Genomic DNA, 26,399 nt, shown 5'->3' on the forward strand with positions numbered 1-26,399 from the left:
AGGGGCTGGGAGAGGGTCCGGCCCACGCTGCGCCTGGGCTGGGACTGGTCCCGCCGGCGCAGGGTAGCAGGAAACTCTCCGCACACTCCATATTTTTTCTTTTATTTTAGGGAAGGGTTTACAGGGTATTCAGGGTCTCACTACTAGATGGGACTCCTAGTGATCTGCCTGATTACAGCCTCGCAAGTGTTGGGATTACTGGCGATTTTCACCACACCCAGTCTCAACTAGTCTTCTTAGTGCACCCCGGGGCCAGCGAGGCAGACCCAGGGATCGAACCCCCCAACTCCAGCCTGCTTGCAGGCGCTTTAATCTATTGAGCTATTTGGCTGGCCCTTTAAATTTTTATTTAAAAGTTCCTCTAGCGATATTATTTGCAACTGGAATATCTATGTGATAAAATTTTCTTAAGACATTCTTTGGAACATGTATATAATGTACCATAAAGCAGTTTAGGACTAGCATATGCCACGTGTCTTTAGAGCTTTTTAAAGACACTGTCAATCCCTTTTTAAAAAATCAGAAACACAGGCCAGTGAGATAGCTTAGCAGACTAAATGCCTGCTTAGGCAAGCGCAAGGACCTGGGTGCACTGAGGCGGGGCAACCAAATCTGGCCGTGGGGGTACACTCCGGTAATCCCAGTACGGGGAAGGCTGAAAACAGAGGATCACTATGAGTCTGAGCTCTGTAGTGAGATCCTGTACCCCCCAAAAAAATAAATAAATAAAAATAAAATAAAATAATAGAAACGATGGTAAGGAAAATACATTATTTTGATTCTCAAATTCCTCTTCTTATAAAGTCAGTATAGATAGACAAGGCAGGAATAATGAAACAAACTTGAAATCTCAGTGGATTCAAGCAACACCTTGCTCTTCCCACTCCCAGCAATCTGCTGTAGCTCTTCCAATAATGACTCAGGATACAATCTATTTCTCATCTCATTTTGGCTTAATGCTGTATAGTTTGGATCACAGTGACTTCTTAACTTCAGAGTAAATTCATTATTATTATTTTCTTTTTAATCTCAACATGTGAATTCCAGAGCAACAAGCAGGAGGAAGTGAAAGTAGAAGCCAGGAAAAAACCAAAAAAAGTATTCCAAGAATTATGCTCTCGTCAATTAAATTTTAGGTATGACAGAACATTGTAGACTTAGAGTTGCAAGAAAAAAAAGGGGCAGAGGACATTTCTTCCCTTGGGCTTTTCCCACTGGCTTAACAGTTCCTTACCATGGATATGCTCTTCCCTTAGCTTCCAGTTCACTTGGGGTGAGCGAAAGATGGCAAATGAGCACCCAACATGGTGCCAAGGAAAAGCCGCTCTAAAATGCAACAGTTCCAGCAGTGAGTCACAGGTTGATGTGAGATGCCTGATTTAATAACACATCAGCAGGGTGTGAACACTGTTGCTATTATTTCCACTCTCATCCTAAATGCCAGGCCAGCCCCGCCTGTGCCAAACTGCAGACAGAGCCCACTGGGCCGTGCTGCAATCAGGGCACGAGCAACTGTGTTCTCAGCCTGAGATCCCACCTTTCCGGGGAGCCTACTCCCCCACCCCGAGGACTCCAGTGAGGGTGTGGAGCAGCGCAGTCGCTATCCCTCCTTCAAGAGGTCACACCTAGCACAAGGGCCTTACTTTGTCTTTGGGGACCATAGCTTCACAATATTACTCTGACTGCCCCTTCCCATGTCTATACTTCTTTTGTTTTATTTATTTATTTTGACAGGGTCTCTCTATGTTGCCCAAATCTTGAACCTGGGATCGAGACTCAAGTGATCCTCCCGCCTCAGCCTCCTGAGCACCTGGAAATACCAGCCTACAGCTTTGGGGTGCTTTTCTTGAAAACCAGCAAGCAGCCCTTGCCTGAGTGACCCCCGGCCAGGTGCCCCGTGAGGGTGCCGCAGGCCCGGCAGGTGGGCGGAGGCGCGCGCCGAGTCTCGAGCTGCGCAGGCGCCCCGCGTTCCCGGGGCCTGGCGCGCGCGGGCGCACCTGGGGGCGGGGCCAAGCCCTCGGCTCAACGCCCGTCGCGAAGCCCCCTCCCCGGCCCCGCCCGCTGCGCCGCACGCGCGCAGGTGCGTGAGGCCCGCCCGCCGGGTCCCTGCAGACGCGGACCCGCCATGGAGCACATCCGCACGCCCAAGGTTGGTGGCACCGGCGCGGGCGGAGGAGGGAGAGGCGGAGGAGGGGGAGGATGCTGAATGCGCAGAAGTCGCGACTTCCCCGCTGGGAGCTGGGAGCCTGGACCGCCGGCGAGGGCGGAGCGGGCTGCGCTTGAGCATCTCCTGCGCGCGGGAGGCTGGGCTTTCTCCGCCGCTGCTAGGCCCCGCGTTCGCTGCGGATGCTCACACCTCTGCCCTTGGAGGTGCGCAGCGAACCCCAGGGTGGGATGGGGGTGGTGGTGAGCGGGAATTTCAGCAGTCTACTGAGTAACAAGCTGCTGATAAGCGTTTCCTTCGGGCCTGACATCAGGCCCTTTACATTTTTGTTTTATTTTGATGTTGACATCTCAGAGCAGTTGAGAGGGAGACGGGCCTTTCAGAGTTAGACACAAAAGGGCTGAATGTACTTGGAAGTTTACTGAACCCAGGCCCAGACTGACCACTGGCCCTTACCTTTCTCCATTCTCGGGCTTGCAGCCATAAGGGACCTTGCACACACATGGTCAATATTTGCTGGAGGTCCGATGGTGGTGTTTTGTTGTTGTTGTTTTGTTTTTCTGATCTTTTCCAGTGTGTTTAGTTCTTTGGGGAGAAGGATGCAGCTTATACATTCATCAGCTGGTGTGTTATAAACAGCATCAGCTTTTACTACTCAACAAAAGTGGCTTGTTCCTGTTCATCCAGTAAGATTGCACTGGATGGCCATTACAGCCAAAGCGTGCTATTGCTAATTGTACCGGGTATGTAATTTAGGATGAAAATGGTGATCGTCATTCATGTCTGATTGAGACCATAAACTAGCCAAACAATACATTTTAAAATTCTGTTTGTTCCATTCCTGTTACCACCACAGCTGTACTTGTAGGATAATCTTTTATTCAGAATCTAGGCTCCTAACCAAGTTAGGTCAAAGCTGTATCTGAGTGGACAGAGCTCAGGTGGCTCCAGGAATACGGTTCATTTCTTGGGAAGAAAAGGGCAGTTGTTCTTTATGCCCGACAAGAAGAATGTATCCTAAATTCTGGAATAGTTCCTGAGTAACACTTTATAAAGGCCCCTTTAAAATTATATCATGTTAGTAGAAGAATAAATCGTTTAGTTTACTGGAGAATGTCAGTTCCAACAGTAAATTTAAATTGTATTGATTTTTCACTGTGGAGTTAAATAGTTGCCTCACTGTCAGGAAATTGTAAACTCAGAAGGCAGAGACATAAACCACAAAGTAGGTGGCTGAAAGCTTTCAGGGTTTAAGGGTACTAAATAATTTATTCCAGAATGATGAATTTAACTCTCAGGCACCCTCTGCCCTTGTGAAGGGCATGTTTTCTTCTTTCATGATAAAGATGGCCCTTTATAGAGATTATAGCTGATATGAATGTTAATAACAAGAGTGATGGGTGAATTAGTACTGAATGTCATTTTCTTATGGAGCATGGATTTAGGAAGTAGATGTTTTCCAGTGCATCTCATGCTGAGCTAAGCTGTATGTGTAAATCTTAGCAACAAACAGTATTCTCACTTATTCTTAAAAATTGGTTTGTATAAACACTTTATTAGCTGTGTAGCACCTGCAATCACAAATTTCTTCTATCCAGAAATGGAAAAAAAAATTGGTGGGAGAAAGTGGGGATGGAGAATTATCTGAAGTGTCATTGAACTGAGGGACATTTAACATTTAGGACAAGGCAAGGAAAAAAAAGTCTACATAGGTTGGATGAGATTTATTCATTTATTTTTTTCCGCTGGCATTTGACGGTCTTTCATATGCAAGGCTCTGTATTAAATGCTGGGAACACCAAATAGCATGATAGGTACAAGGTACAGTGGGTGGAGAGGGAAGGATGGATAGAGGATAAGCTCTTTTTCAAGAGCTGAGAGTTAATGTGAATCAGAGGGCCAGGAACATTTGAGATAGCTGTCATGTAACTGTGAATATATATTATAGCAAATAATGACCACCTCAGAGAAGCTAAAAATGGTAGCAGTGGTAAAAATCAGTGATTCTTTGAAGTTCAAAATATCTTCCTTTTTAAAAATCTTTAAGTCAAAAATTTTCATTATATAAATGCAAAGAGAATCAGGCTGCTTTCAGAGCATACACTGTAAAATGTACAGTTTTAAATGGTGATAGTCATCTTTATTATTTGGTTTCCTTTATATTGTGGGTGACTAGAATAGACAGATTGCCTTGGACTTCCTGGTTTCATGTCTTGGGTTTGTAACTATTATATACAGTTTGTTTATCTGACCCAAGGTAAGTACGGGGTGAATATGATTTTATTTACGGAGGAAAAGAGCTAAATGTATGTGTAATGTATTTTTGCTTTCCTATTACGATTCAGGGAACTCATTAACTGCTAGAAAACTATGGAATAGCCCTGACAGTGCTTAAGCCCTGTTTCAGTCTCTGGGGTGCAGGGTAAGGAGACACGTACACCTGAGTAATTTGGAGTGCCTGTTGCACGTACCTCTGTGTGTGTGTGTGTGTGTGTGTGTGTGTGTGTGTGTGTGTGTGTGGTGTGACTGATGCCTTACTAGCGCATGTGCGATGCAGGGTGCTTCTCTTCCAGAATAGTTCCAGAGGAAGACCTATGTGAGGTGCAGGGTAGTTGGTGGTAGGTGAGAGTGAGGACACAGATGCTCCCTTGTTGCAGTGAGTTTTTAGGTTTCTGTTTTACTGTGGGGATTTCTATACCACTCCAAAAACTTGCTGGTAAGAAATTGTTCTGCCAGAGGCTCAGGGATGATTTGATTTGAAGAACTGATTATACGAGAAGACTCAAGAACTCCTAAAAGTAGCTTGAAGTTTTTATAGGATTTGGTTTGGTCCCAGTTGATGTTAGTGTGTCTGAAATCCTGGTCAAGTAATCTCTATTTTTCATGGAGAGCATTTTCCCCTATGTGTGTGGATTAGAGTTTTGAAGTGGCACCTGTGATAATCTCCAAAACAGACTTTAAAAACATCTCTTCCTTGCTTCCTCTACCCCTTAGATTGAGCCATTATTCAAAGAGCCTCCTAAAGTGGTCTCCTAATTTGAGATTTTACTCTTCAGGACCTTTTCCATGAGGAAGCCCATATTTTAGGTCACAAATTGATCCTCTTAATTCCCTAATCAAATTCTTAAGTGGCTTGTCTTTGTGCCCAAGATCTAAAGTGAGAATCCCCACAGAGGCCCATCCTGGCTCTGTGTGGACTGACCCTGTCCTACTTCTCTAGCCTCATTTTGTGATGATTTTCTTGGTACTCGCTACTTTCTAATCACAACTATCTTTGGTGTCTAACTTCCTCAGATTTAACAGTTTTTTTTCCTCCCTACCACAGGACATTTACACTGCTGTTCCATCTGGGGCAACACTAATTCTCCCTCTTTATCTCTCTAAATATCTTGTCTTTCTAGTTTCAGAGTAAATGAGATTTCCTTGGAGAAGCTATAACAGACACATTTATCTAAATCAAACCTACCTATATGGTCCATCCTTTAACCTTGTGTTTTTCTTTTATTCCTTTCATTATAATTATTTATTTTAGTGATATTCACTTAATGTCAAGCTCCCCTAACTAGAAGCCTTACAGAGGTGGGGATTATTATCATTTATTTTCCATTTTCTTTTTCTTTTTGGGGGGTAGCGATTATTTTGTATTTGTCTCTGTATCCATAGCACCTGTCCCAGTGCTAATCAGTGCCAAATAAGTATGTATGTAGTAAATAAATAAATGATATTCTGAATAAGTTCTTAGAGTATTTCACTTTTTAGAATGTGTGCTAGCAATCCACATATGTGCATTGTACCCAAAACTTGATAGAACTATGAAGCTGCTAATAATATTAAATATTTTGGATATCAAAAGGTCTCATATGATTAATTTGTATATATTAAAATACATATTTTGTGATTACAGTTATTGATTTAAAGTTCAAGTAACATAAAATGTACCTTTTTTTTTTTTTTTTTTTTTTTTGTGGAACCGGGGATTGAACTCAGGCCCTTGTGCTTGCCGGGGAAACACTTAGTCTACTAATGCATCTCCCTGGCCCCAAGATGTACTATTTTTATTTTAAAATGTATAATTTAGTAGTTATAGTACAGTTACAATGTTGTATTCACATCATCACTGTCTAGCTCTAGAACACTTCCATAACCCCAAAGAATTTATAACTTTAAATTAGAATATCTTAATAATGTGTTTCGAATATTATTTTACTGAATTTAAACTATTGCTTAATCCTGTACTCTGTTTTGGATGTTGATACATCTCCTATTTTTCTAAGTTGTAACTTCCATTATTTAATGACCTTGTTTTCTATTGCCTTATCTTCTCATCTGAAAATGAAATAGAACAGTGGGGGTAAATATGTGGCACACATACCTAAGTGGACACCCCAGAGCCTTCTCATCTGCAAGAGACCCAAGTTGCTCCAGCCAAGGTTTGACAAATTACTAGTGTGCACATAACAGTCAAGATCACATTAACTGTGTAAATGCATGCAAAATGCAAAATCTTATATTTCAATAAAAAACTGTACCAATGAATGCTCTATTATTGTGTTTTAAGACAAAAAGATAATAATGTGTGAGTTGTTTTTTCTGAACTAAAATTTTGGTATTCAGGTTTAATTGCAGTGTTGACACTTTGCAATAAATAAGTGGATTCTAGTTTGGGTTTTCAGTCTCTAATAGGTTGCCACCACTGAAATAGGAGAATGTGAATTCTTAGTGACTGAAGCTAATTGTACTCCTTGGGATCCTGATCCTGATAGCACATTTACTTGTTCTTAAGTTTGGTGTCATTTACCAGTTGATAACCCATCCTCTATCACCCATCCAAACAGCTTATTAGAGAAAGAAAGAAAGTAGTGTTCTGAAATGATGACTGGGTGAATCCAAGATGCACCTGCTCATTGATGGTTTCCTTTTTAGGTTTTAGAAAATTTCACTGAAGAACCCATTTTAAACTCTTAACTGGAGTTAATGTCAGACTCATCATCTTAATCTGAATCCTCAGTTTGAAAAAAGTGGTCTCAGGGCTAACGAGATAGCTCAGCTGACTAAGCATCTGCTTAGGCAAGCTCAGGGCTAGCGTTGGATCCCCAGCACCACATACCTCACCAACCCCACTCTCTGGGTGCTCTGAGCCCTGGAGTCTGAGCTGCATAGTGAGACCCTGTACCAAGTATATAAGAAAAACAAACAGTGTTCTCATTTGCAAGTTTTCTCTGTGAGGAAAAAACATCAGTATAGTCAGAAGAAGATTTACTTTTCCTGTGTCAATCAATCCCATCATTATACCATCAGTAGTAAGGGTTATTTCTTCTTGGAGCTACAACTATCTTTTTTTTTTTTTGGAACTGGGGATTGAACTCTGGCCCTTGCGCTTGCCAGGGAAGCGCTTATTCCACTGAGCCATCTCCCTGGCCCCAGTTATTTCTTCTTTCATCTTCATTTAGCAAAGAATAATTTTCAAGTTTTAACAATAGTAGAGAGTACATGCAGAAGTTAGTCGTTAATATCTGAGTACGTTTTCTCCTGGCATTTTTTTCTTTGTGTGTATCAAACTTAGTTTTAGAAATTTAGGATCACTCAGTTCAGTTTTGTAGTTTTCTTCTTTTAATGTCTTTGATAGCATACTCTTAGAAGACTATGTTTCAGTGGAGATATCATTATCACAATCATTTCCAATTTAAGACTATTATAATCATGTGATAATAACTCATCTATTATCTACATGTGTGATTTCTTCTTTAGGATAGAGCTATATAAGCAGTTACTGTGTCAAAGAAGGTGAATATTTTTATAGTATGGTACATTGCCAAATGTTTCTCCAAAATTTTTTGTATTTTATGTATTTAGTATTTTTTAGGGGGTTCTGCAGGGTATTCAGGGTCTCACTACTGGATTGGACTCATAGTGATCCGCCTGTTTACAGCCTTTCAAGAGCTGGGATTATAGGCATGCGCCACTATGCCTAGTCTCAATTGCCATCTCAGTGTGTCCCTGGGGGTGGGGCCTGCAGGGCAGGCCCCGGGATCTAACCCTCATCCCTGCACCTGCTTGCAGGCACTTTAATCCTCTGAGCTATTTGGCCAGCCCTTCCTTTTGCATTTTAAATTTTCAATGCTATGCAATTCAGACTCCTAGTGATCCTTCTGTCTCAGCCTCCCCAGCACTGGGATTACAGGTGTATGCCACCATGTTTGGTTTTGGAGCCAGCATGGCATACCTGGTTCCCAGGCGGCATGGCATGTAGTACCGGGGCTTGAACTCGGGTCCTTTCACTTGCCAGGCAGGCACTTGGACTACCAAACGATCTCCCTTGTCCCCCTCAAGCATCTTTCATATGCCTTTGCTTTGTTATTGAACAACTATATGAATTTAAAGAGGAGAATAACATTTCATTCTTTCATTGTGTTTTGTTACTATAAGAGAGGTGGAAGCTATTTCAAACATTGTTATTTTTGTGTGTTCATAGGATTGTATAGCCCCGTAACTATTTAATTTCAAAGCATTTTATCACCTTGAAGAAGAAACTTCATTCTCATTGGCATTCACACCCCATTTCTCCCTCTTCCACTCTGGCAGCCACTAATGTGTTCTGTCTCTAACATATTTGCTTTTGTGGACATTTTATGGAAATAGGATGACATATGTCGCTTTCTTTTTTATTTAACATAGTGTTTTCTGAGTTTTCCCACATTGTAACGTTTGTCAGTATTTCATCTGTTTTTTCAGTTCTAAGACCATATCACATTGTGCTATACATTTATCAACTGAAAGACAATTTTGGCTATTGCTGCTATAAATTTTGTGTATGTTCATGCATTTTTGTGGGTCTGTTCTTTTATTTATTTTTTATTGTGGTACCAGGGATTGAACTCAGGACCTTGCACTTGCCAGGCAAGCACTTACTCCACTGAGCTATCTCCCCAGCTCCAAGGGCTTGGGTTTTTATTCTTCTCATAGAATTTCATTTCTTTTAAGAGTGGAGATGCTGAATCATTGAGAAACTAGGTTTAAAATTTTAAGGCACTGCCAAATTATTTTCTGTAGTGACTCCTCAGATGAAAACTTCAACAAAAATGCAGAAGCATTTCAAGTTTTCAGTATCCTCAGCAACACTTGTTACTATTTCTCTTTTCTCATTTTAGCCATCCTCTTGTATGTGAAGTGCCCTCTCAGCTGTGCTCTTTTCTCTTTATATCCCTAATGGCCGAAGGTGTGTATCTGCTTTGGAGAAATCCTGACTTAAATCCTTTGTTCAGTAGACTATTCATCTTTTGAAGTATTGAGTTGCAAGAATTCATTTTGTACTTGATATATAAATCCCTAATCAGATACATGGTTTGCAAATGTTTTCTCTCTGTAGAGTCTTCTTTCACTCTTTAATGTATGAAAGTTGTTAATTTTGAGGATTTTTAGCTTATTCATTTTTTTCTTTGGCACTTTGTCTTTTTGTGTGATAAATAGTATATTTTTTCAAATTCTTTTTTTTCAAAAAACTTTTCTGGGCTGGGGAATTAGCTCAGCAGCATAAGTTCCTGCCTGGAAAACACAAGGTCCTGAGTTCAATCCCTGTTACCACACACACACACACAAAAGTAAAATAAAAAACAAATAAAAAAATGAAAAAACCTTTTCTGACTGTAAAATAATATAAAACTTCATTTCAAAACAGAAATAAAACAAAAGTCATAATATACAGAAAAACCTACTGCTCTGTATATATTATTGACCTTTTTCTTCATCTATAAATAGAAATATAATTTAAAACAAAATTATTTCCATTTTCTATCTCTCTGCATGTATGTGTAATATGAGGGAAAGAAAAGCTGATTTTTATATATCATAATGTCATAGTATATCACATTTTTTCTCATTTTATTAAGCATTCTTCTAAAAAGTGATTTTTTTCCCCATCATATAGGTTCACATTTTATAGCTACATTGTCAGTTTTTAGTGTCAGAAGGTAATTTTTCATATTTGCATTTTTATTGTCAACTGTCTTTTTTTTTCTTCTTTATTTTATGCAGGGTCTCACTATGCAGCTCAGACTCTTAGTGATCCTTCTGTTTTGTGCCTCCCTAGTGCTGGGATTACAGGCATGTATCACCATGCCTGGTCATATCAACTGTCTTTTTGAGGATGGTTTTATAGTGAATATCTTTGAAAGAAAAAAGTAGTCTCTCCCTTAGTAGCAGAGGACTGATTTGACTGCTATCTGGCATAATTTTTTTCCTTTTCTTGGGGGAAAGGTACATCAGGTTTGCTAGCAGTCTACTTACATGATTGGCATTTCTTAAATTCTAGACCAGAGTTCTAGTTTGCCATACAGGTCCAGTCCACACAGAATCCATATGGGCTGGTACATATTCTCCCTTAAGCTTGGGGAAGAAGCAGCCCATGGAGCCACAGTGGACTGGTGTGTGGTAAAAGTAATGTCCTCTGTTTCTCTCCTCAAAATCATGTGTCTTCTGCAGCATCCATGAAGCTGTGTAAGGCTCTTTATTAGGTAGTAAATAGGATAAAATATCAGATACCTTATGGTTCTTGACAGTTTATCTTCTAGTATTTGATATTAAATTTATCTCTTAACTTTTTGTCACTATACGTTACTTATTAAATACATTAAAATCAATGTATTTAAATCATTGTGTAGATCTCTACATTGTCTCATTAAATTTCTTTTTTTGTTTTATTTCTCTGTTTCAAAGATTTTTAAAAATCTATTTATTTATTTGTTTATTTATGTAGTACAAGGTCTTGTTACATAGCTCTGACTCATTAATGATCCTCCTGTCTCAGTCTTCCCAGTGGTGGGATTACAGGTGTGTACCACGGTGCCCAGTTTTGGTGGCCTGTACAAGGTTCCTGGGCTGGCATGGTGTGTGGTACCGGGGATCGAATCCGGGCCCTTCCTCTTGCCAGGCAGGTATTTAGACCATTGAACTATCTACCCAGCCCTGTTTCAAAGATTGTTGATGCCTTTTGCTATATGTTTCTTCTAGACTTGTGTCTTTTAGTATAGTAGAGGAGCTTTAAATTCTTGAGTATAGTTTGTTAAGTATCATTTGTCATTGTACTTCTCTGATTACTGATAGTATTGAGCTTATTTTATGTTGTTATTTATCAGTGCCAAAACAATGATAGTCCTGATGAAAGAAAATTCTTAAAAGACCTTATAGCTGTTGTACTGAGCACTGTTCTGTAGCTTTACGTGTACTATCCACTTAGTCTTTATAGCCACCCTATGAGATGAGTACCTGTGTTAAGTCCATTTCATAGATGAAACTGAAGTTAAGTTAATCAGCTGTGAGAAGCAGAATGAAGATGCAGATCCAAGCAAGGTAGTTCCAGAACTTGTGTTCTGTAATAAGAACACTACCTTATGTTTTGATTTTGAGGATGAAAAAGACAATACTGTTTGGCTTCTTGGGGCATTTACTGTTCTAGTTCTAGGACTTTTTCGCCCTGCTCCTACCTAGACTCTAGTTAATAGGCTGTCTCTGTATCATCACTCATTCCTTCCATAGTTTTCAATATTGCAATTTGATTTTGCCAAAAGAACTATAGTAATGTATTTTGATTTAGATCTGTCTAAAAGCAGATTATTGCCCAGTTGTTAGACTCTTATTACTTAATAGTTAACAACTGTGGAGGGAAGAAAGTCTGTATAATCAAATATGCTATCTTATTTCAAAATCAAGGCTGAAGTTGGGTATGGTAGTACAGTAATCTTATAATCTAATCCCAGCATTCTGGAGACAGAGGCTAGCAATTTGCAAATTCAGCCCCAGACAGGGCTACATAGCCCAGTCTCAAAAAAACAAATAAAAACCCTATTTTATAAAACCAAGACAAAAGACAAGACTGCTGATAGGTGTGTTGTAATGAACCAATCCACTTAAAAGTACTGCTATGGCAGCTATATTTTCTTTATTTTTTTGCAGGTAAGAATCATTGTTTGAACCAAATATAGAAGCTAGGGTTAAGCATTCCACAGAAGTTCCACACTTCTTGAAATCTTTACTTTATTAGGATTAGCAAACTTTTGTTTGAAATGCAGTTGTTCCAAGTGAAAGTAACAGAATATTTACCCACTGTGTTGCAGAATTTAAGAATCTGTGTGCGTTAATTCAGTATTTATGTATAAAGATAGCTAGCTCACAGCTGCCGTACTAATTAGGTAAATACTAATTAGATTATATGCCTGTATATGTATTATTGAGAAAATGTTGTGAAGAAAAGGAAATATGAGGAAAAGTATTTGGCTGGGATGGATTAAGATTATTATTTTATATATAATGGCAATATAGACTTCAAGATAAAGTGACATTTGAACAGAAATAAACTGTAGAATTTTTTTTATCACCCTAAAAAATCCTATATTCCTTAGCAGTCATTTTACCCTTATCTCTCCCCATACTTGGGCCAACTATTAATCTGCTTTCTGTCTACAGATTTGCTTACTCTGGAGATTTTACATAAATGTAATCATGCAATGTGTGGTCTATTGTGACTGGCTTCTTTCAGTTTGCATTTTTTTCCTAGGTGTTTCTATATGGTAACATATATGAGTACGTCATGCCTTTAAATTGCTGAATAATAATCCCCTCATATGAATATACTCACATTTCTTCATTTATCAGTAATGGATATTTGGGTTTTCATTTCTGTTTATTATGAATAGTGCTAGTATGAACCTTTATTTGTCTTTGTGTGCGTTTGTGTGTGAACATGTTTTCATTTCTCTTGGGCTTAAATTTAGGAATGGAAGTGTTGGGTTATATGAAAACCTCATGTCTAATCTGTTGAGAAACTACCATTTTTCCAAAGGTACTTCATCATTTCATATTCCCAGCAGAAATGTAGAAAGGTTCTAATTTTACCATGTACTCACCAACATTTCTTTTTCTCTTTTTTCTTTCTTTTTTTTTTTTTTTTGCGGAACCAGGGATTGAACTCGGGGCCCTTGTGCTTGCCCGGCAAGCGCTTATCCTACTGAGCTATCTCCCTGGCCCCAACATTTCTTTGATAATAAATATTCTCATGGGTGTGAAGTGATACTCATTATAGTTTGATTTGCATTTTTCTGATGGCTAATTATCTTGAATATCTTTTTATATGGATAATGATTATTTTTATGCTTTCCTTGAAGAAAGATCTTACCATGTAGTCCAGCTAAACATAAGATCTTGAGTAAGTTGCTTGGGGTCTCGGAGAGCCCTAATTTCCTAATCTGTAACTTATTAGAGACTGAGTAGAGAATGCAACTAATGTATTTCATAAAGCCTTTTTTAAAAATTGAGTTATCTTTTTATTATTGTGTTATAATGTCTTAATGGATTTTGGCTGCTGTATACTTGCCAGATATTTATGAATATTTTCTTCTGTTCTATGGAGTCTTTTCACTTTTGTTCTTTGAAACACAGAAGTGTTTTGATTTTATGAAGTTAATTCCATTCACTGGTTTTTCCTTAAGTTGCTTCTGTTATAATTATATTTGAAAAACTCTTGTCTAATACAAGATTGCAAAAATTTATACTATTTAGGTTTTTTAATGCATTTAGAATTAATTTTTATATATGATCTGAAAGGTCCAGGTCCAGATTCTTTTGCAGGTAAAATTTCAGTTGCTGTAGCAGTTTTTATTGAAATTGCTTTTCAGTGGTTTTATTTCTTTTTTTAGAATATTTAATATTTATTTATTTGGTACAGGGTCTTTCCACATGGCTCAGACTCATAGTGATCCTCCTGTCTCAGCCTCCCCAGCACTGGGATTACAAGTATGTGAATGCTATGCCAGGTTCTTCCTCTACGAACTATGAACTATTGAGAGAACAGAGTGAGTTTCTCTCAATTCTGAGACAAAATACCTGACACCCAAAATTAGGGACAGGTTTATTTAGCTCATAGTTTGTGGAGGTTTCAGTCCATAATCAGCTGGCTCCAAGGCAGAATGGCACATGGCAGAGGGCAGCAGTTCATGAAGGTGGAGGACAACAAAGAACAAAGGGAGGAACAGCTAGCAATCTTCTCTCCCTTGCTTACATTGTATTGAGGCTGTTTCTCCGGGGCAAGTGTAACACTCACACCCATAATCCCAGCATTGGATCATGAATCAGTCACAAACTCTAGAAGCTGCCTCATGACTGCCTGAGGCTTTAGGGGAACAACCAGACACAAACAGGGATTACATGGCTGGCAAACATTCTTAGCACCTGTGTAGAAAATCAATCCACTATAAGTGCATAGATTTCTTTCTGAAGTTTCAGTTCTTTAATCTCTCTGTCCTTAGCCAGTAGCATAATTTTGATTCCACAGCTAGAATGTGACCTTGAATGAGGTATTTAGGGTCTGTAAGACACTTAGGTGTTTTTTTTGTTGTTGTTGTTTTGTTTTGTTTTTTTGTTTTTTTTTCCAGAACTAGGGATTGAACTCAGGCCCTTGCATTTGCCAGGCAAGTGCTTATTCTTAGAATATTTAATATTTTACTGAGCTATCTCCCTGGCCCTAAGACTTAGTTTTCTAATCTATAACTTGTTAGAGACTGAATAAAGAATACAACTAAAGGATTTAATAATGTGCCATATAGTAACTTTTACATCTTTTGATTATTTTTACTATTGTCACTACTAACAGAGGTGGCCCCAGACTTTAATTTCAAATTTCCACAAAATTCGTTTCATTTGACCTTACTTTCCTAGTACACAGTAGGTTTAAGTATTTTGCCTCCTTGGGAGGCAGTCCACAAAGAGTGCTTTGTGTAACCCAACTCTAGTTTATATGCCTGCTTCAGAGCATATTTTTCTTCAATACAAACATTAACTTCTTCAAGCACATGGGTTCCAGATTTACTGAGGAAGCCTCCTCAGAGCCTATGAGGCAGAGCCTCAGGGACATCGCCCCACATTCCTGGGGGAGAGTCTTTTTTTGGAGTCCTCGTGGAGAAGGAACTGAAAAACACAGTGGAGAAAAGTAACATGGCAACACTGTGCTGCCATTAAAGCATTTAAATGTTGTACAGTGCACTGTCACATACCTTGAAACATTTGAATGTTTGGAAAATGTGATGAAGACATGAAACTGTAAGTTTGTTCACATGAGCCATTTTTAGTTATTAGTAAATTTCAACATTTCTCCAGTGAACTCTCATTATTAACTGATGAGTTTTGGATTTCACTCCTATCGTGTCTTTGTAGGAAAAAATGTATCTGGAATGTTTGCTCTCACAGAGCAGATGCACATGTATTTTCTCATCCTTTTCAAAAGCTTGCTTTTACTGTTTTTTTTCAATTCCAAACAGGACAAGCTGTGAAGTATGTATGAAATTAAACGTCTTGACCAGAAACTCAAGATTCGTGACTCTCTCTGTGCAATAGTTTAGTTTTGTATTCTTATATTGCTCTCAGAGGGAGTCCAAAAAAGCTCACTTTGTACCATATTTCTTAGGCTAGCAGCAGTTGAAATTATTTTTTCTAGTGTCCTTTCCCCTGGTGGACAGCTAGTTGAAGCCTTTGGGAGTAGAAGTACTTCCCAGGACATAGACCCAACCCTTCCTCCCACAGCCATTTAAAATAGCTTAAAAATAACTTCCACTTAAAGTTTTGTGGCAGGCTGTGACAACTCTATAAAAACTGTATATTTACTTTTCTCCTCTTTTTTACTTACTAAAACACTGCTTATCACAGATTCCTGGAGAAATAAATTTATTGCTAAGCTATGAAGGGAAGTTTTATTCTTTTAGGCATGTAGCAAAGCCCAAGTAATATAGAATGTTCAAGGCACAGTTCAGCTAGGTTGTATAATTGTAGCTTAAGAAAGTGATTTTGCCTTCCAGGCTAAGCAAGTAGATTCAAAGAAAAGCTGTGCCCATTCTTTTTTTCCTTCACTTGTACATTTTAACAAGTACTTTTTGAGTGCCTACTTTGTGTCAAGCACTGTTTGAGGGCCTAGAAATCCAGTGGTAAATAAGGTAGTGATTTTAATTTCATGCAACAAATTAATGTAAGGAATTAGAAATAATATTGTAATTTTTTAAAGCAATGTATATATCAGCACCATACCCCAAGGCCTTAGAAAATCTTCCACTTTTAAGAAATTTATTTCCCAGTTTTTGTTCCCTTTCCCCACAGAAACCTTCCAGTTGCTTCATACCCTGCCACTACCCACCAAGAAACAAAGCTAGTAGCACATCTTCCACTGCCCAGAAGGGCTTCCACAATCCATCTTGCTACTTGTATCACTTTCCCTCTTCTTCCCTGCCTCTCTGTCCCTGGTCAGGTGCCTGTATACTTCCTTGAACATACTGTTGCCTCTGCCTAGGCCTTGCATTTTGGTGTTCCTGCTGCCTGGAATGCTTTCTCTCCAGATTGCGGCATGGCTGGCTCTCTTACTTATTTTGATTCTCTACTCATATATCTGAGTGTTTTATTGGAGATTTCCCTGGAAACCCTGCAGCCTCACCCTTTCCAACTGTGTATCTTTTTATATCTTTTCTCTTGTATCTTCTAACATGCATGCATGCATGCATACATGTAATACACACTTTTTAAAAAAAAATTTTATGCAGGTCCTCACTACACAGCTCGGACTTGTAGTGATCCTCCTGATTTCTGCCTCCCTAGTGCTGGGATTACAGGCATGTGCCGTTGCGCCTGGACTCCATGCCCGCCTCAGCACATCCGGAGGCAGGGCCAATGAGGCATGCGGTGCCAGGGATCCAATGCTGGCCCTTGCGCTTACCTAAGCAAGCGCTGAGTCTGCTGAGCTATATCCCTGGCTCCTCAAATGCACACTTTTTTTCTTGCCTCTCAGCGTGCCTGTTTCCTACCCACCCATCCTCAAATCAGAAGTAGACTCCTTGTGAGCGTTGACTTTATTTTGCTTGTTCATGTGTGCCCAGCATCTGCTACAGGATAGATGAGCCCAGGAAATATTTCAGAATCAATGAAAAAAGATAGCTTAATGTGACTTTATATCTAGGTTTCAGTGTCCTTTCCGTGGCTGTTTTTCTTCTTATTCTTTGACAAGCACATTTTGTTTTTATAGTACTGGGAATAGAACTCGGGGCCTTTGTCTTGAGCTACTTTTTTTTTTTTTTTTGAGATAAGGACCTACTCAGTTGCTAAGTTTGCCCAGGCTGGGTTTGAACTTCAGATTCTCCTGCCTCAGCCTCCTAATGTGGTGGAATTATAGGTGTGCACTACCTTACACAGGTAATTATGGCACTAGTTTTGTTTTTGCAGGTGTTCTTTTTTCTGTCTCTTCTTTGTTTCTGTTCTTACAACATACTCCATAATCAAATATTCTTTATTTTGTTGTCTGAAAATTCAAATTCAATGGTAAAGCCTTCCTGATTAATCATGCCAACTACTATTTATAAGTGCTCACATACTTTTTGTTTTATCAAACATTGTCATTTGAATTCACTGGAAAAATATTTCAGCACATGCACTAGTAAGTAGGATACAGTGGTGAAAAAAAAAAGTGATGCCTGTCCTGAAGGATCCTACGGTTGAGGGTAGCTGTGGTGCTCTGTAGTTGTGTACCGTTGTGTTTATTGTTCTGGGAGGCTACGAGGCAGAGGTCTGCCTCTTTTTTTTTTTTTCATCCCACAGTTTTAACATAGTTGTTCATGGGGCTGTAGGGAATATTAGACATAAAATGGCTAGTGTTTTCCTCTAGAATGTGTATTCCTGGTAGTACAGCAGACACAGGGCTGAGTATAACTCAAGTTGGTTGTAGGTCAGGACTACTTTTTCTGTAAGAAATAATGAACATACCTATAATGCATTCCAAACCTTCCCAAACACCCCTTAACTAACATTTCCTTAATAAAAAATAGTGGTATAAAGTGCATGATTTATCAGAAACATCAATAATTTTCCTAATCTGTTCATCAAAAAGGTGTAAAATATGCCTAGTTTACCAGAAACAACAATTTTCATACTGTGAAATTGACATCCTTGGCTTGCAGGAAGGGAGGATGAAATGGAAGGTGGCTATTGTTTGGAAGGAGAATTCCCTTCCATAAAATCATAAATAATCTGACTCTGGTGTCCTTGCCGTATTTGGGTTGACCTGCTTTTGGCTCACTTGGTGTCAAACTTCTTAGATCAAAAAACTTGTCTAAGGTTGCCTGTTTTTGTCTTTTCTTTAATGCTGTTCTGTACTATGATATGACACTGTCATTAAGCGAGTGAATGCCGTGATTGGTTTTTCTGTGTCTGGGTGGGTCTTCTCTACACATGCTTGCAGCTCTGTCCCTTTTGTCAGTATTTCCTTTATTTCAGAAGAACTTTACTGCACTGGTTGTTGATACTCCTTCTCTTCTTCATATAGCTCCTGAGCTGCCGTTCTCTGTTGCTCAGTGAGAGTTGCTGAAACTTTTCTGTAGACAGTTCCTCTGAGTACACTTCCACCAGTTCCTTAACATCTCCACTGTCTGCCTGAAGGCCTGTGGACTTTGTTGTAGTGATAGTGTCATCAGCCACAGGGTCAATTGAAGGCTCAAGCTCTTCTACCAGCCTTTGAAGCTTCTCTCAAGGCTGCTTGTGGTGGCACATGCCTCTAGTCCCACACTTGGAGGCTGAGATATCAGGGTTGCTGCAAGTTTAAGGCCAGCCTGGGCTACAAAGTGAGTTCAAGGCCAGTCTGAACTGTATGGTAAAACCCTGTCTCAAAAAGACAGAAAACAAAGCTGTCCAGTATAATTTTAGGCCGTTCTTTTTTCTAGGGAGGCCTGTGTCCTTGGACAGACATTGGTCCACAGTTTCTCATTTAACCCCATACAGGAAAGGATGTTTAATGTTCCTTCCAGAACTCTTTAAAGTTTAAACCTATATCTGAAAGTTTTTGGAAGCATTTCAAGTACAGCTCCTTGGTGGATAGGTCTTAAAGTCAGCTATGGGCTAGGGAGGTGGCTCAGTGGAATAAGTGCCTGCCTGGCAAGCAAAAGGTCCTGAATTTGATCCCCAGTACCAAAAATAAAATAAAATAGTTAGCTATAACTTTGTGGTCCATAGGCTGCAGTAGAGGAATTGTATTAAGTGTAAGGGATTCAACTGAGAGACATGGAAATTCTTCAGTCAGTTCTTCCAAATCTTGTGCATGAGCTGGAGCATTGTCCATGATAAGGAGAAACTGCATGGTGAAACTTTGTCCTTTAAATCTTTATTAACAGTTGGACAGAAAGCCCTCTGGTCCACTCAAGAAAAAGTACTCTTGTTACCCAGGCTGTTGCATTAGATGTCCACATGGTGCTTAGCCTGTTCTTAATGACTTTGTTTTCTGAACGCTCTAGTGGTCTCACAGTGATAAGCCAAGAGAGAGGCTTTATCTTGAGATCACCGTTCACATTGGTATATAGCAGTAAGGTTAGCCTATCCTTCATAGGCTTGTGGCCTGGCATTTTCTTCTCTTCCTGGACAGTGTATGTTCTCTTGGGCTTTTTTTCCTCCAGAAAAGGCTTGTTTCATCACAGTTGAAGACTTGAGAGCAAAAGCTACTTTTCTGTGTCATTGTTTCAAAGTGGTGTGTGTAATTTTCAGCAGCCCTTTTATCAGCACTGGCTGCTTCACCATACCTCATTATGCTATAAACCTCAGTTTTCACTTGAAAATTGTGAAACCACTCCTTACTGGCATGCAGTGTTCCAGCATTATTACTCATTGATGGATTATCCTTTATGAGATCTGCAATTAGCTTTTTCACAAATTATAGATTCTGGCTATAACCTACCATCTGCCTTTTGTTTATTTACACTAATAATAGCCATCTACCTCATGTAGTATGGTTAATCCTGATATTCTAATTTGAGTAACACCTTTACAACACTAGCTCCCTTATACACGTCTTTCCTCTGTAAGACTGTCGAGATACATGGTGGATTTCAACATGCTGTCATATTAGTGAGATCAGTGACATATGTGAATGCCATTCTTATATTTCTCCACAATTTTGTTGTTTTCAATTGTGATTGTTTTCTTTACTTCTGTTCCTCCCTTTGCTGCTGCTTCTTCTTTTTTAAAAAAAAATTTTTGGGCTATTTTGATACCAGCAAACATAGTGATTGAATAAAACATCACCTGAAATCATGTCTACAAATAGGGCATCTGGACTCAGACTGATACTTATTATGTTTACATAGGCTTTTCTGGCATTATGAATCTTTATTTACAATGCACACCTGGCATTTGGGCTATAACTCAAGACTTTGGCCTAAGGTAAACCTAAAATTCCTATTGTAACCCAAGTTGTTCCTATGGTGGATAGTTGTAACTTGATGGCCCACTGCAGTACATAATAATAGCTTATAGTAAGAGTGTAAGGAAAGTGGGAAGTAAATAGTAATGACTCCCAAGTGCCACAGGAATTCAAAGGACAGAGAACGATTATATTGGATGTAGAGGACAAAATGTTACTAAGGACATGGACCTTGGGAATTAGGCTAAAGAGAGACTTGCTGTTTTGGCTTGTGGCATCCTTGCTGCCCTTGATAGCCTCACAGCTCATTGGGATAGGTCAGTTGTGCAGCTCTTTCTTGTTGGGTTTCAGGAGAGCCTACACATCTTTGTGTCTGCCAGACATTTTGTTGTATACTCTTTTTTCAGAATGGGAATAATGGACTTGTGAAAGCTGCGTGAAAAGAGTGAGAAAAATGTGGCACTGATGATACAGTGTATCACTGAGAGCAATAGAGCCTGGGAGTGAGGCATGGATTTGAGTGGATGGGCTGGAACCTGTGGAGGGGCTGTACCTCTGTCTTCTGGCCCTGAAGTTTGCTAGCAGTTGGTGTGAGGGGTAAGACTTGCTTCAATTTGTGTCCCACCTGTCTCCTCTCTTTGGATGAGTAGTGAGTTCCATTTGGCACAACTTGCAATTAGAAAAGTGTTTTCCAGTAGTTTCCAAAGAGCTATATAAGTAGGCAGTTTAGTACTTTGCTATCAGTGCATCAAAAATATATCAAAGTTGGAAACATTTTAGAATTGCTTTAACCCTCAAGTGCCAGACTTTTTCCTCCCTATGTTATTTTTTTAAAAATTACTGTAGTTTTTAACCCATGTATCTGTAATAGGTCACTCTATACATTTATTCTTTGAATTACAATGGGCCCAACATCTGTTACTAATTTGTTTTCCTTTAAACATTTTTCCCCCTCTTTTCCTCTTATTTGTGCTTGTTGAAAGTGGTATTTTTGGTTGAAGTTATTTTAAGGTGGTGGTGAAATAAATCCTGGGACTGTTCTTTGTTCAGCAGCACATGTTCTTTTAAGTCTGCACATCCAGGGTCATCCAAAATAAATTATGTGAGCCTTATGCAAAACCCTCAAGTGCCAGACTTTTATTTATGATATCCAACTTTTGGCTCAATGTTTGTAGTTTCCCCAGAGCCCAAATGGGCTCTCTTTTCCTCTCTCTGCTTTTTCTAAGAATTCCCAGCAGTCTTATTTCTTAAGCAGCTATAGCTCCATGTCATTATTTTACCTTTATTACCTCCTCAGAAATATTAAAAATTTGAATAAATGTCAGTGAAATCTGTTTAAGCAAGTGCATAGGTAGATGAAACACTCTGCCCATTTATAGACATACAAGGTTATCTGAAAATCAAGATACTGTATTTTCTTTGCCTTGACTTAAATTAGGTCAAATAATTCTTATTTAGGAAGTTTCATTTGTATCTCCTTCTAAAAGCAAATTTCTCAAAGCCTGTTTTAAAAATTTTATTGAGAAACAAATAGCAATGAGACAGTTTCAAAACCGATTAGTAGGACAGTTTCAATAATTAACACATTGCATATTATTGTCTTCATAGTGGTTCTTCATAGTACAAGATGCAGACATGATATCCTCTCCAAACACTATTAGTGCAAATCTTTCCTCTCATTGAATTAAGAGAAAGTAGCTGTATATCTACCTTAACTATTTTGTATATACAGATACAAAATGGTCCTTCATTTATATCCTTTTTTTGTTTAGTTTTGTCAGAGATGGGTATTCATTGCCATTTAAATGTTGTAGGTGCGTGAATTCAGCCAAATAACCCAATATAGTCCAGTAGTCCATAATAGTAGTGGGTTTTCCGTGAGACTGGCAATGTCAGAAGTTGTTGACTTGAGCTCAGCATATTAATATGGCTTTACTTTTTATACTTCAGTTTTATACTTTTCTACTGGATGGTAAGACCAAGATAAAGTAAGACCTATATAACAAGAAATATAACTTCTGTATCTGATAAGGTCAGTCAGGTCCCCTCAGGATTTACCCTGAAACCCTGTACCACAGTTTGTAGATCTTTGTCAGTGTCAGCCATATGGATGAGTCAAGGCCATTGCTTGACCAATTTGCTCTCTGTGAAATCCTAAGAGAATGTTTTCTATCCATGTGACTCTCCTTAAAAGCCTGTATTTTTTATAGATATCATTTGTATAGGATTTTTTTTGAGTTTTGTATCTCAAAAATCTATCTATCTGTCTGTCTATCTACCTACCTACCTCTTTGTCTGTCTGTCTGTCTGTCTGTCTATCTATCTATCTATCTATCTATCTATCAGCCTCTTTCCCATCTGGAAGAGGAAGTTAACTTTCCAGACAGTTGTGCAACATATAGATACTACAGTTTGCAAACTGGTACAGTAAAAATTCTAATGTGTATACAATTCTATGAGTTTATTTTACTTTACTTTTTTTTTTTTTTTAGTGACCCACATAACAAAATAGTTGGATACCCCTATCCTTATTTTCTTCTTCAATATGAAATCTATAGCAAGATTATTGGGATGAAGTTTTTTTTTTATCAGTATCTATCTCAGATCTGATTAAACCCAATAGTTTATGAGTCTGTTGCAAACTGCATCTTGGGTTTTACAAATCTGAACCCTCCTGCTTCGGTTTACCTGACTGAATTTGACTCTGTGCAGAGAAGAGTTTGTGCTTTGTGGGAGAGAGGTTGGAGATGTGGACTTTTTAGGCTAAATTACTATTGGCAAATGAAGAAAGAAAAAGGGGCTATGTGTCTTCACATGCATAGATTCTGGCAATTAGTATGTCCGGAAAATACTCTCGTATGATACTAGCAATCGTTTTTTTGGCAATGAAAAGAGGAAACTTTTGAGCAAATATGGTAGGACTAGCAAATAGAAGGACCTAACGATTTGTCTGGTTAATTAGAGACTTTGGCATGCTAACTAGTTACACGACCCCTGAGCGGTCGGTGTCTCCCAACTTCTTAGAGGGACAAGTGGCGTTCAGCCACCTGAGATTGAGCAATAATGGGTCTGTGATGCCCTTAGATGTCCGGGGCTGCACGCGCGCTACACTGACTGGCTCAGCATGTGCCTACCCTACGCTGGCAGGCATGGGTAACCCGTTGAACGCCATTTGTGATGGGGATCGGAGATTGCAATTATTCCCCCTGAATGAGGAATTCCCAGTAAGTGCGAGTCAGAAGCTTGCATTGATTAAGTCCCTGCCCATTGTACACACCCCCCCTTGCTACTACGGATTGGATGGTTTAGTGAGGCCCTCAGATCACTCTGCTGGGTCGGCCCACGGCCCTGGAGGAGTGCTGAGAAGATGGTGGAACTTGACTATCTAGAGGAAGTAAAAGTTGTAACAGGGTTTCTGTAGGTGAAAAAAATAAAAAATAAAAAATAGAAGGACCTAATCAGTAGCAGGGGTAGCCACTGTAGTTCTGAGTGTAACATGATCAAGATGTGTTGCAGGATATCTATTTGGGAAACAACCTGTGGAGTAGATTTTGTGATACACATGTTTGGTTTCCCATCACCCATTTTCATGCTTCCTCTGAGAATGCTTGCTAAGCCTGTGTATTTTGGGTGTGTCTTGTACTCCCAGTCTGTCTACTCAAATCATGCCATTATGTGAGCATACTGATTGGTTTACTTATCCAAAATAAATTACTCTTGTGACCCAGTGATAACACAGTAGAACTTTGCTTGAGTCTCAAAGAGCTGCTGGTGCTTTTCTCCACTGGCCATGGATTCCACAAGAAATAAAGCTTCCAGAGCAGAGAGTTGAGAGTCATCTGAAAGGGCATGATCTGGAGGTGGATGGTGAGGACCTGGATGTTCTGCTCGCCAGTCTTAAGGTAGCCCAACTACTGCTTTTTGTAGTTATATGATACGCCAAAATTTCTTTTGGCTTAAGTCACATGAGATTGAGATTTCTTCCTCTTTCTCCTGGAAGAGCCTAAACAGATAAAGATGGCTTCAGGTAATCTGTGGAAGTATTACTTGTGAGAAGCCTTTTGATAAATAGTCTTGGTGACTGGCAGAGAGTAGGCACTCAACAAATTAACATAATAAGTGAAAAGGACTTAATGTAATGGATGGCAGCTGATTTAAATAGGATTATTTCATATTGAACCACATTAACTGTGTTTTTTAAATAACAGCTTCACATTATTTTTCAAAGAGTTAAATTTTTAGACAGCTTGAAAATAGGCTTTTGTCATATATCCTAGTATTTGTATCCTACTAATATTTTCTGTACTATACTAAAGATCTTTTATGGATTTTATGAAGGGATGAATCAGTCTCTTTTCATTACATGTCTTATGTTTTCTTGGATTGTGCTCTGTGATTTTTGCCCTTTCCTTAGTTTTTCTCCCATCTCTGACCTTTAAATAAAATGGTCCTGGGAAAAGACTTTCATTGGTTTTATAGTTTTAAAAAGATTAAATTTGCCTTTTGGGAAAGGATTGATGTTCCTAATGTCTCTACCAAAAGACTGGGTTAGAAAACTTAAGTTTCATGTCTACTTTTTTTATTTGTTTAAAGTGACTTCATGTAAGTAGGGGGAAAACTGTTTTCTTTTTAAATTGGAAAATTAATTTTTTCCCTGTAATTATAAGAAATTACAGCAATTCTGAGTGGTCTGAAGCATTTGGTGTTGTTTTAGTTTTTCTTATTTGTCAAAGTGTGTTGCTAACTTCAGGTGAGCGGTCCATCTTCCTGGCGTGCTGTGTTTGTGTTGCTGCTTGAACAGGACATAATGTCATACATACAAGGTGAGCATTCTCTGAGAGCCAGAAATAAAACTCTGAAGTTTCTGATGCAAATTTATTTAGTGATAGTTACTGTTTGCTATGAACTACTGAGATGTGTATTTTTCCCCCCTCATGCCTATGCCATTATTCGTGAGTGGTATCATTCAGCTCTGGAATCTAACTGGAAACATCTTATAGTCATTACAAGATGGGGCACCTGCCATAAACAAAAGTACTTCGGAATTTCCAATCAACTGGGCATTTGTGTAACACATGGCTAGTTAGAAGCTATAGGAGGTCACCCACCTGATGGTGTGGCTTATGCCAGTGCATACCTCAAGCAAAGTACTGGGCCAGTTGATCTTGAGACTGTCAGGTGAACCAGATTTTTGAGGCTGATTTGTACCTTCAGATAAGACAGAGAGAGTAGGCAGAGAGTTATAGTGGCCAGCCAGGCTACTTTCATGTTTTATCCTATGTCTCATATAACATATTCTGTTCACAACTGAAAATTATTTTAGGAATAGTGGATTTTGTCTCCACTTCCAAATACTATTGCGTGATCTTAACTTTAGTTTCTTCAGCTTTTTCCTTAGAATGGTGGGTTGGAGCACTCAGATTCCAACTCAGGCTTGGGCTTAGGATATTTGTTTCTACCTTTGGGTCTAGAGCTCTGGATAGCAATGCAGTCTTTAAACTTAAAGATTGTTGTAGTATCCCTGTTGAGATCACCTTTTCTTGTACGTCACAATAATGTTGACTGGCAGTCAATTGGAAGACCCAATACTATTATGGGCTACTGGACTCTTTTAGAATATTTTGCTGAGTTTACACACCTATAGTATTCAAATAACAGAACTTAACAAAAAAAAGGGATACAGATGAATGTCCATTTTGTATCTGTGTATTCAAAGTGGCTAGGATAGATATATAGTTACATTCTCTTAATGAATAGAGGGATTTGTTCTAATGGTGTTTGTAAATAGAATATCATGTCCGCATCTTGTACAGCAAATAACCACTAGGAAGAATGTATGCAGTGTGTTAAGTATTGAAACTATCCTAGCGATTTGATTTGAAACTGTCTCATCGCTATTTATCAATAAAATTATGAAAAAAAAAGGTCAGTGAAGGGAGCTGAGAGAGAGAGCCCAGTGAAATAGGTGCTTGCCTAGCAAGTGCATGGTCCTGAGTTTGATCCCTTGTACCACAAAAATATAAATAAATA

At 39.0% G+C, this 26,399-nt stretch overlaps 1 protein-coding gene across 3 annotated transcripts in view; it reads left to right on the forward strand.

The window, feature by feature from the left end:
• Positions 1 to 2,068: 2,068 nt before the first annotated feature.
• Mtmr7 (myotubularin related protein 7) overlaps positions 2,069 to 26,399 on the forward strand; it is a 108,951-nt gene continuing 84,620 nt past the window's right edge. For 2 of the 3 annotated variants that reach the window (XM_004637237.2, XM_023722037.1), the window contains exon 1: positions 2,069 to 2,149. In XM_004637237.2, coding sequence (XP_004637294.1) covers positions 2,126 to 2,149 — 24 coding nt within the window. In that variant the 5' untranslated portion in view covers positions 2,069 to 2,125. The remainder of the gene's footprint in view (positions 2,150 to 26,399) is intronic. The other variant, XM_023722036.1, reaches the window with a different exon arrangement.

The sequence above is a fragment of the Octodon degus genome, unplaced genomic scaffold, assembly GCF_000260255.1.
Source record: "Octodon degus isolate 3935 unplaced genomic scaffold, OctDeg1.0 scaffold00088, whole genome shotgun sequence".
Lineage (NCBI taxonomy): Eukaryota > Metazoa > Chordata > Mammalia > Rodentia > Octodontidae > Octodon > Octodon degus.